Raw genomic sequence first — 12,727 nt, 5'->3', positions numbered from 1 at the left:
ATTCTCTCCTACACTGGAAGGTCTTAGCTTTATTGATTAAATCATCCGAGGATTCTGAAAATTTACTTTCATATAATTGTAAATTGTCTCTATGTAAAATTACCTCACATCCGATACACACAGTTATTGACACACATTTTCATTGGGACAGATTCTTCCTACAAGCCAGATTTTCTGGCTTGCCATCATACATTTGGGAAGAACAAGATAATGAGAAATTTCAAATTAGAAAACTAATATCAAATTTTGTTTTTCCAAGTCGGTGGACAGCTTGCTTAGATGGGGACTTGTTAAAGGAGGATAAGAGAATTCTCCACACTATTGGAATCCATCCAAAGGTAGCAGGGAACCAGGTGGGTCGGCACTTTAATGAGTTGAAAAGAAGAATCCCAGGTAATTTTTTAGCAATAGGGGAATGTGGATTGGACGTAAGTCAGGGGGAGAAAGATATGAGAGAGCAAGTTAAGGTACTACGAGTACAATTAGAGTTGGCCAGAGATTGCGAGTTACCCGTCGTAATTCATTGCAGAGGTAAAAGCATAACTGCCAGGTGCTTAGATATTATGTCAGAGATACTGGACAGGGATCATGGTGTCCACTGGCACTGTTTCTCGCAGGATAAGAGAACATACCAAAATATAAAGCGTTGTTTTCCTAATACCAAATTTGGTATTTCTCCATTACTATTAATGGAAGATACCTATCCACAACTCCGCTCACATGTTTGCGAGATGAGCCTAGAGGACATCATTTTGGAAAGTGATGCACCATACCTCCACCCCAAGAACTATGAGGACAGTTCTCCAATATTGATTAGATCTATTATACAGAAATTGTCTATCATGTTTAATATTCCAGGAAGGGAAATTGCTGACATCACCACCCGTAATGCTCAGCAGCTATATAAGTTTGAATAGCGTATCTTTGTGTGTATATATATTTTTAACTGTAAATAACTATATGCGTGTGTGTATCATGTGGAACTGTAACAATTGTACTGTGTTGTAAAACTGTTATGTGAACTATGTGTGTTTGATGTGTAACTGTAAATATTGTGCCATTCTGTTGAATGACTTTCGTTTCAAAGGACCACTGGAAATATTAGGACAAAGGGGGGTTATTACTGACATGGTTAAATGACAGTAACACCTCAAGTTATAAGTAAATCAATGGAGATATCATGATATCTGCGGGACAGTTTCTGACATGATTAAATGACAGTAACTTCATTCACAGTTTAAGGAAATCATAGTGGGACAAAGAGGACTTCAGAATAGAGAACTATCACTAATCAGTCTTTTTATAAATTTACATTATACCAACAATCTTTTCAGAGAGAAGGGGGAAGAATGTTGTAATCGACTTGTCCGGATCTGATTATCACCGAACCCGGACATTGACCTATAGTGCGACTGTCAACTTCCTGTGGTGAGTACTTACCAACATTGCAGAATAACCAGAGAGCTTGATGAAGACAGACGTCTAATCCTCAACTCGTATCTGCCATTTGCCATACACTTACTTGGATAACTCAAGGTAACCTTACTTATTTAATATATCAGTCTAGTTGCAAATACTATAATATTGCAGATTATACGGAGCAACTCAGTACAGTTACCATTTTCCGTAGTAACGGTTAAACTGAATATGTGATTGCTCTTTTCGGGTAGATATTATCACTGTCGGTTTGTCTATTTTCATTTTATTATGTTGTGTCACATACTATAAATATGTAGTTTTATGGCAAGATTTGAATTGAATTGAATTGAATTAAAGTTATCAAATAACCTTACGTGTTAAAAGGGGACAGTCCAATGGATGTCATTGGTGCTCCACTATGAAATAACTTCATGTTTTTCAGTACCAATGAACTCCAAATCTCTGAAAATATGAATGATTAAAAAGTGTAAAAAATAAGCAATCCAATGAATCAACTAGATAACTTGAAGCTTTTTGCCGGCCTACCCGCGTTCAAATAGTAATTACCTTTAAAAAAAGATTTTTAAAACAAAAATGTATTTTAAAAATGAAACTTGGTAATAGTATACGACTTCCAATTATTTGAGTTTATTTAATCAAATGAAGAAATACAAGTTATCGGGTGCATTTAACAACATCTTTAAAATATAAATGACAATCTTATGACGAACAGACACTAGAGGTTCTAAAGAGCACATAAACGCTCACATCTGTCTTTGTGTATCTTAAACATATTTTTTTGTTGATCTTAAAATAAAATTGAGAATGGAAATGGGGAATGTGTCAAAGAGACAACAACCTGACCATAGAACAGACAACAGCAGAAGGTCACCAATAGGTCTTCAATGCAGCGAGAAATTCCCGCACCCGGAGGCGTCCTTCAGCTGACCCCTAAACAAATGATATATATACTAGTTCAGTGATAATGAACGCCATACTCCAAATTATACACAAGAAACTAAAATTGAAAATAAAATAGACTAACAAAGGCTAAAGGCTCCTGACTTGGGACAGGCGCAGAAAGGCGCCGGGGTTAAACATGTTTATGAGATCTCAACCCTCCCCCTATACCTCTAGCCAATGTAGAAAAGTAAACGCATAACAATACGCACATTAAAATTCAGTTCAAGAGAAGTCCGAGTCTGATGTCGGAAGATGTAATAAAAGAAAATAAACAAAAGGACAATAATACATAAATAACGACAGACTACTAGCAATTAACTGACATGCCAGCTCCAGACTTCAATTAAACTGATTGAAGGATTATGTCTTCATCATATGAATATCAGGCACAATCCCTTCCGTTAGGGGTTTAGTATCATACCATCATAACATATAGGAGAAGAACATAACCCGTGTCATGCCAATAACTGGTTTTTAAATAAATGTGTTTAGTTCCGATGCAAAGACCCTATAAGTGAATCCATATTAAAGCCGTAATATGCAATCTTTAATGACCTGACAACAGTATCGTAACTATATCCCTTCTTAATAAGTCTATTTAAAGGTTTTGTTAGCTTCTGAGGTGAATACTGACATTTTTGTGCTTTATAAAGAATATTTCCATAAAAGATTGGATGTGAAATACCTGAACGTATAAGAAGTCTGCATGTTGAGCTATATTTACGAATGATGTCCTTGTAGCGATGAAAAAATTTAGTCAATGTTTTGACTAGTTTGTGATATCGAAAACCCTGGTGTAATAATTTTTAGTAATACATAAGTTTCTCTCATTAAAATCTAAAACGTTTTGAAATTATATTGCTTAGCATTTCTCGACATTTAAGGACAATCAATCCTATATTTTGGAAATTTAAATTCTTTGTAGATTCATTAGGTCTTATATCAATAATAGCCTTCGTAGTGACTATGGATTGGTGACTTCCCTTCACTCAGTCGACACTATATGGTTGGGTGTATATTACATCTAGTATTTTGATAATATTTCATTCTCCCCAAAAAGCTATGTTACTTCATCAGTTATTTAGCAAAATAAAACAAATGTTCAATAGATGTAGGGGAAAATATCTCTCATTCTATTTAAAGAAATATCTTTTCCCGCCTGAAAATTAAACCATTCCATAACCATTCAAAATAAAACCTGCATTTTCGTGCATGTGTTGGTTTTTATTTCCTCATTTTTGTTCCTTTATCTAAGCAGTTAAAACACAAACCGTTCTCTGTAAATGTAAATGTTCCCTGGGATTGTGGTTCATATAATAAACTTTCATTCCATGCCAAGGGTGTACCAATCAAATCTTTACACATTTGTTCTCCTTCCTGCCAAGTGACGACTCTCGGTAGACGTTTTACACATATTCCAAACCGACTATATGATCTGTAGACTTTATCCCACGAACTTGGGCAATATTGAGCTTCAACTGCTACTAACACTGGCAATATGAATAGATTATTAGATAAACGAAACACAAATGCTCTTTCACGATAAGAATACGACCATTTGATTAGGGGAGTCAGATTTTTTTCCAGATTTATCATTTATTTTCATATGTTGCTGCGCGTATTTATTTTCATTCCGTGAGTTAATCTATTTTTACTTATATACACATTTTTGTAATGGAAATTGTGTTGCATTATCGTACTGTCTACAAAGTTATTTATTTTCACTTCTTAACAGGCCAAGTTATTCATTTTCATGTGTATTGGTTTGTGGATGCGCTATTTCCAAACAATGTCATTATTTTTAACCGCTCAGCTACCTTTTGGAAAATTTATATAATTTTTGTCGCACAATTATCAAACATGTATTTTTCCAAACTTTCATTATTTCAAGTTAGGACTTTTTATTCACATCATGAATTTACTGACAAGAATAAGTGTTCCATCATATCTTTTTGTCTATCGTGTGAGCTAAAAGTTAGTAATACACATTTTTATTTAAGGGCCAGCTGAGGACCACCTCCAGGTATGGGATTTTTTCGCTGCGTTGAAGACCCATTGGTGGCCTTCGGCTGTTATTTGCTCTTTGGTCGGGTTGTTGTCATATTCTCCATGTCAATTCCCAATTTTATTAAATTTATCGACTTTAACTCGAAATTTAATTTTTCAAATGAATCGCAATTTACCAGGCCTAAATTAGGAGGGGATCCAGTTGTCATAATAATCTGATACTTCCTTCCTGTTAATATACTGAAGTGAAATCGTTAAACCATGTGTTTTGAAATAGTTTTACATCAATTTTAACTAGCCATGTTCCATAGAAAACTCTATAGATTTGCCTTTGCCGATGTGGAAAGGGACAATGCATGGATGGTAATCTTTTCAAATGTTCAGCCCAATGTTAATTAACCAGCATGATATTGTGAAAGTACATTGTGTACAACTGTACAAATGAATGTACATTTTTACTGACATCAAAATAATACACCAACACAGCTCATCTACTTTAATGCCTTTAATGATGTATAGGTAGTGCTGTTTTTGTCTTCATTATAAATCACTGCCCCCCCCCCCTTTATTATGCATGTTATTATTATTGACCCCCTTCTCTATCTGGCATTTTCCTAGGCTAAATAATGTTTTCCTGCAACAACTTTAAATCAAACAATGAGAGATGTTTTCCTGCAACGGTGTCAAATCAAAATAGCCTTGCAAGATTTTTTCCTGCAACGGCGTCAAAGCAAATAATTAAAATAGCAAGACGTCATAAATTTTTTAAACCTGTGCATTACAAATGTACCTGAGCTTTTGTAGACCGAACTGCTCTAAACTATACTTCAGTCCAGTTAGAGTTATATATATATAATATATAAAGGATATTCTGTTATCCAAAATATCTAACATTTATTCCTTTTACAAATGTATTGTTATTTTTGATTTTTTGTTTGTTTGCAACATCTTTTGATCCTACAATATTGCAAAATATTTTATTTTAAAACAATAGAAACATTGCTACAAATACAAATTATTCCTGAATTTGCATAAACCCATAGAAATCTAACATAAATTTTGCAAATATAATTGTTTGAGCAGAGATCTTGAGGTAGTATTGCTATTGTTAAGGACATATTTGATATTGGAATTGTTTAAGCCATATGATATTGTATTATTATTGCCACATGTAACTATATTACACCTTTTTTTCAGTATTTTCCAAAATGCTCAAACTGGTGAATGTTAAGAAAAGTCTAGGCACAAGGATTCAAGTCCCCAAAAAAGTCTAAGCAGTTGTGTGCAAACAGCAGTTGGCCATTCACGCACTAATCATGTGGACTAACATATATACATGATATATATGGCATGCCTTCAAATAGAAATAGAAATATACTAGTGTACAACTGAATGCCACTTTTGACCAGAACGTTCCTCTGAATATCATTTATGGAGGATAAACCAACAATGTTTCATTGGATCATTAACATTTAATCTCTTCTACCTAAACTTGAAAGCTATGCTTTGTGTGTAGGGAACTTTGATAGTGACTTGATAGATGATCATGTGATACCTGGGTTAAATTGGATTATTTCTATATTTTAATATAAAAATAAATCATTGAACATCTTCTTTTAAATTCCATTACATGCCAGATTCATTTAATACTTCAAATCTGCTTGGTGTCGAGTGTATATTGACGATGTACATGTATGTGTAGTAAAATAAGCAAGGAGACATGGGATATGATTGAAATGAGACAACTATCCATTCAATATCAAATGAAGATTTTAAAAACTAGTAGTCTACATGTACAATGATTGAATCAATGAATGTATGTCAATCACCATCAACAAAACCCATGCAGCATAGCAGTTCGATAAATATTATCACATGAAACCCTCAGCCCATACATAATTATACATGCACAAAAAATTGTTTTTATACCAAATTTGCAATTAAGACATAAGAGTTAAGAGATGCGGGATGTGGTATGATTGCCAATGGAATGAGACCGCTCAGTTCACCAAAGAAACAAATGATGTTGATGTAAGCAATTATTCAATCTATTGTTATATCTTGATAGAAAAAAAATGTTTTACATGTATTATACAGTATATTTGTAATTGTGAGCTATAAAATCAATACATGTACAAGGCAAAATTGTACAAAAAGTATCTTCTGTTAGACAATAACCATTTTATAGCTATCATGTACATGTTAACAAAGACATTTATTGTAAAAATAGTTTTTATACCAAATTTGAAGTTAAGACCTAAGAGTAAAGAGATGTGGTATGATTATCAATCGAATGAGACAGCTCAGTTCACCAAAGTTCAAATGATGTTGAAGTACCGGTAAGCAATTATTCAATCTTTCCTTGATAGACAAAAGTCAGTGTTGTACATGCATATTAGTAATTGTGCGCTATAAAGTCAATACAAGGCAAAATTGTACAAAAAGTATCTTCTGTTAGACAAGAAACATTTTAGTTATGTTTACAAAGGCATTTATTGATAAATATCTATACACAGTCACACTACAGTTTAGACCTACCAAGCATGAAAGTTACAAACAGAAAAGTATTACTTTTGTTTTAATACTTGATGTAAACTGCTGTTACGTACCTCATATGAAAGTGTACCAATGTACAATCAGAAAAAGATAGTCTTCTTTGATATATGACAAGTCGCTCTTTTCAAGTTAATTTCTGTATTATACGTGAATAATACATAACCAGGAATAATTCCATGACTGACTACTTGAGAGGCCGTTATACATGTATGACATGTATGACAGAGAGCTGACACTATAAAGTTGCCCTATCAAATTCATGCACAAATTGATGAAAGTGCTCTGATAAGAAACAAAAGTGCATTTAAAGATGTAATGTTATTAGTACAATTAAAAAATTTTGCTTGCATTGATAATTTATAACACACTGGCTAACGTTTCTTTTATGCCTATATATGTTTATGATGATTGAAACCGGCTACAGTAACATGCAGAGGCAGTTTTATAGGGTTGCAGTGGGCTCCCTCTTTAACAGTACTTGTTCCAAACTTATGATATAAATGACTAGCCACTATTTATATAAAACACAATGCAGTAATTCGTCCTGAAATGTGTTGTCAGTTCTTTTTTGCCACAAAAAATGTTTTGCACCTGTTTCCCCGAGATTGAAAGTTTTTGAAAGAGTTTCCGAAGATGCAAATTAATTCGCATATAACTATAATGACATAATTTACAAAAATAAGATTTTTTTAAATTTCTTTGACAATTGACTGAAAATAAAAAATTACAGAAGTTAACATACAAATACATTGTCAACTGCCGTTATACACATTGCATTACAATGTCCATCAAATAAAACAGTTAAATTATGCTTTTTCGTCAAGATGTCAACGTGTATTTGTTCCACCTATGTAAACTTTGTTATAAACATTGTCATAATATCTATTCCTGTTGGAAAAAATATTCTATACCATTTATTCCGTTAGGAACATATACTGTTATATTTATTCCTGTGGAAATAATATTCCAGAATATCTGTTCCTTTTGGAACTTATATTATGAAGGAACTTCTATTCCGTGACAATGAAACTTGAGTGAAAATCAATAATTATTACGTTTAAGAATGAATAAAGTCCTTAACCATTACAACATTGTCTATACGTGACAAAAATAAGAACACAACTCGATGCATGTGTACAAAAAAATCACGTTCCGATATCGTAAGTGACGAGTAGTAGTAGTAGTAATAGTGGCGAGTACCGAAGTCTCGCCGCGGAAGAGATTACGATAAACCGCGAGATTCCAATCCTTCTTACTATACAAATCCTTGGTCAAAGCGACACGAATGGCCCCGTCTCAAAAAGTTTTCAAATCTGCAATTTCAATAACACATGTGGACACAAACTTGATGGTAGTCTCACATATCAAAAATCAGCTTTAAATCTGGAGGCGTATAGAAAAATGTCCATATAACTGTGATTTTTAACAATTTTCAAAGTTGTAAACCCTTAATTTTGGCAAAAATTAGCGGAGCGGTATGAAACTTAAACTTGATCTGTAACTTATTATGGTAAGCTCACATACCAAAAATCAGCCCAATATCTGAAAGCATTTAGAAAAAAGGTCTGTGTAACTGTGATTATAAAAAATTTATCAAAGTCCAGAGCCCAAAATTATTGCAGAAATTAGCAGAGCGGAATGAAACTTAAACTTGATTTGTAACTCATCATGAGTAACTCAAAAGTCTGCCCAATATCTGAAAGCATTTGGAAAAAGAATTAAAGTCCATATCACTGTGATTTTCAACAATTTATCAAAGTCCATAGCCCGTAATTTCGTCAAAAATTAGCGGAGCAGAACAAAACTTAAACTTGATCTGTAACTCATCTTGTTAACTCACATGCCAAAAATCATCCCAATATCTGAAAGCAATTAGAAAAAAATTCCGTATAACTGTGATTTTCAACAATTTATCAAAGTCCAAAGCCCATAATTTCAGCAAAAATTAGCGGAGTGGAACGAAACTTTAACTTGATTTGTAACTCATCATGGTTAGCTCACATACCAAAAATCAGCCCAATATCTGAAGGCATTTAGAAAAAAAACTCCTTATAATGGTTTGTTGCAGAATGACGGAATGACTGAATTACTGAATTTCGGACAAGGGTAAAACTATATGGCACCAACAGCTTCGTTGCCGGGCCATAAAAAAAAAAAAAAAAAAAAATACATTGAAATAATTCAATTCCACTAAATATAGTATTAAATACCATCCAAGAAAATGGTATTAAATCCTTCTAATTTTTTAATAGATTTTCGAAGAAATGGGGTACCAACGACAACTGTATAAAAATTCTAGAGAGAATCATATCCCACCAAATTTTCAATGGCTTGTATCTCTAAAAACTAACGCAATGAATCCTTCATTTTTTTCTACTTTTTTAGTTCCTTAATTCATATGCTATAAAAATAAAACAGTCTTTTAAAAAGTTTGATATTTTGAAACAGAGAAGCAAATATCCTTAATGTACTTACATGAAACTTGAACAAATACATCCTGAGTTCTGACATGACCAAGAAAGTTACTGCCTTGACAGAAATAGTAACCCTGATCATCTTGGATCAGTAGCACAAACTCTAAACTACCATTAGTTAAGACTCTAACTCTGGAGTCAGGAACAATGACATCTTGAAGTTTGTACCATGTGATTATAGGTTTAGGAAAGCCACCTATTGCACAGTTGAGAACCAATTCAAAACCCTCTGGTGCCATCACTGTAGCATTCTGGGTAATGTCTACATCTATGTATGGTTTTGTTTCTATAGCTAAAAGAAGTAAGATGTTTCATTATGTACCAAGTAGAAACAATAAAGACTCACAACAGTTATATTGAACTGATTCTTACATCTGTAAATGATTTCTAGAAAATGTAAAATATTCAAATACTGTATATTGAAAAAAAACAAATTGAGATATTCTTATCAATGTGAAAAATGTGAACTTATAACTTTTGCCAAAAAAATAACAACTACTGTATTTAAATTTTGACAGCATATTAGTATAAAATATTTCCTGAAATAGCAACAACTTGGAGGAGAGATTATACAAAATGGCAACTCTCTATTGAAATAGTTACTGAACATTTACTAACTTGGTTTTGCCAATTTTGAAAAATTTGGCAAAAACTTTTTTAATATTCACACAGTATGGTTTACTTTCCATGGTTACATATTTAATGCTTAAATATAAGTCTTTATAGTTTTAAAGTCTTTAGTTTCTAGATTGAGTTAAGTACATAGCAGTTGGTACCCAGTCAATCAAGAATGCTTGATAGAAATTGGTTAATATGCCAATTCTTCTCCAAATGTGCACATCTTCACTAAATAGACAAGCATTAATGAACCTCTAAATGGTATACATCGATTTATAACTGTAAGAGAACCAATTACATAGAGCGAAACCTGCAAAAATAAAAATAATTGCTGTAAAATGTATCTCAGCTTAACTTATCTATTCTTACCAGATATTTTAACCTGTACCACTAAACTCTTATATAGTGCTTTTAGGGCTGTGTTAACTGCTACACAGGAATATAACCCAGTCTCCCTCGGTTTGGATTCTAATATTAGCTTCATGTAGTACTGCCCAATCATGTCATATGAATGTGTTCCAAATCTTGCTTTAAACTGTGAACCAGAGGTGACTTGCTGTCCATCTTTCTCCCAATAAACTTGAGGGGGTGGGGCACTTTCCCCGGTAACACATTCCAGTATGGCAGTTTCTCCTTCTGTAACTGTTACTTGTGATGGATTATTTACAAAGTTACTTATATCTTCAATAAAAACAATTAATTTTATTTTGAAAATCATTTAATGTGATCTTACATGTAAAGACAGTGTTTACTCATCCCCGACTTTATTTGGCCCAATATAGGAGATAAGCCTGACCTTATTTAGCACAATATGGGAGATAACCCTGACCTTATTTGGCACAATATGGGAGATAACCCTGACCTTATTTGGCACAATATGGGAGATAACCCTGACCTTATTTGGCACAATATGGGAGATAACCCTGACCATATTTGGCACAATATGGGACATAACCCTGACCTTATTTGGCTCAATATGGGAGATAACACTGACCATATTTGGCACAATATGGGAGATAACCTTGACCTTATTTGGCACAATATGGGAGATAACTCTATTTAGATCCATGAAATGAACAATAGAAACTGTTCTGGTAATGCTCAAAAATTATTTTATGCATATTTTTTGTAACATTTTCAGTAACAGCTTCATTTTCTATTCCAATTACTGCATCTTAGAAATGTTAAAGTCATATATGTAGTCCAACAGAGAGTGGTCTTGTTGGCAACAATACCACATTTTCTTCTATTTACACAAATAATTATATCATTCTATTTATAACTTTTTTGAAAAGCAATTTAACTAACATCTCTGGTATTGTGAACTAACTTTAATTTTCCCAGATTTTTTTTTGTGTCTAGGTCTTTCTAGCCCATTTCATCCCGATTTAATTTTGCCATTTTCAAATTTACGTTATGTAGATAAATATGAAAAATGTGAGTTTCACACAATAACAATGATTCATATTTGTGTTATTTTTTTATCATAATCATGAAAGTCATGAAAATAATCACTTGCAAAAATTAGTTGGTTTTCAGTAATCTTCATATTCATGATGATAAATTCAACTTCTCAACCCTGTTTAAAATATCTTACATGCTTGGATGAGGACTGCAGATGACAGTATGGAGGTCTCTGAGCTGTTACTGCTGGTCACATGACAACTGTAGTTACCAAGTTTACTTTGCTGTACATCAACTATCAACAAGGAATGGTTGGAAAATACAGAGGCTGTCAACTGGGTTCCATTATGGTACCAAGTATATGTAAGGGTACCAGGTTGGTCTGTTACAGCTTCACAATTCAATACTACATTGTGTCCAAATACAACAGCCTGGCTTAGTGGCATTTGTGTGAATTCTGAAAACAAAAACAAGAAACTTTTGAATAACATCTATTCGGCAGTTTTTTCTATAACTAGCAAAATACACTATTAGAAAAAAATTGATTTATGTGATTGTTAAAAATTAGCTCTAGACATTAAATTCTTTTAAATTACAAGTTAATTTTTCCCAATTTCCTTCAAGTAAATTCTATTTAGAAAGTTTATTTGCACTCAATGCATTATCATCAAGTATTCCCAAGTCAAAACTAGCTATAAAAATAAGAGAAGTCTCCACCAGAGACCAAATGACATAAAAATTGTATAGGGATATTCTTATAGTACATTTGTAATGAGCATTGGAACATTGTTTACATGTGAATTATCTCCCTTCTTCCAAAAAGCTTAAAATGGTTCAATTCTTAATTATATTTCATCTCCCAATACACAACTATATTCCAGGTTCATCTGATTGTTTGGAAATGATGTACACCTTTAAAGTTTAGAAGGCTGAAATATCATTGGCATTTGCAATAACAGAAAATAAAACTGACTGTTTTTGGATCCTTGTTAGTCAAACCTGGACACAAATTCTATATTAGGTTATTTTTCAAAGTCCTCAAATTAATTGACAGCTGCTTGCTTACAAGATAAAGTTGCAAATATTTAATGAATATTCAGTGGCAAATGATATGTATATCTAAGACGAAAATAAATGAATGTGATTTAGATTATGAACCATGCTTAGTACTCGACAGACATGGTCAGCCAAAATTGTTCATGAGTTTTCACACTTTTAAGTCTTAGACTAGCTTATTTTCAAATAATCACAGAGCCCTTTAATTGTAAGAAGATATTTTTTTTAAA

General features: G+C 32.8%; 1 protein-coding gene across 2 annotated transcripts in view; it reads right to left on the bottom strand.

The window, feature by feature from the left end:
• LOC139510182 (uncharacterized) overlaps nucleotides 1-12,727 on the bottom strand; it is a 107,064-nt gene that overhangs the window by 70,836 nt on the left and 23,501 nt on the right. The window contains exons 3-7 of one of the 2 annotated variants that reach the window (XM_071296600.1): nucleotides 11,635-11,898; nucleotides 10,407-10,718; nucleotides 9,421-9,711; nucleotides 3,654-3,872; nucleotides 1,794-1,881 (exon numbers count right to left, since the gene is read on the bottom strand). In XM_071296600.1, coding sequence (XP_071152701.1) covers nucleotides 1,794-1,881; nucleotides 3,654-3,872; nucleotides 9,421-9,711; nucleotides 10,407-10,718; nucleotides 11,635-11,898 — 1,174 coding nt within the window. The remainder of the gene's footprint in view (nucleotides 1-1,793; nucleotides 1,882-3,653; nucleotides 3,873-9,420; nucleotides 9,712-10,406; nucleotides 10,719-11,634; nucleotides 11,899-12,727) is intronic. The other variant, XM_071296601.1, reaches the window with a different exon arrangement.

This window comes from Mytilus edulis, chromosome 2 (assembly GCF_963676685.1).
Source record: "Mytilus edulis chromosome 2, xbMytEdul2.2, whole genome shotgun sequence".
Taxonomy (NCBI): Eukaryota; Metazoa; Mollusca; class Bivalvia; order Mytilida; family Mytilidae; genus Mytilus; species Mytilus edulis.
Note: the sequence above shows the minus strand (reverse complement) of the source record. Positions and strands in the feature narration are given on the sequence as shown.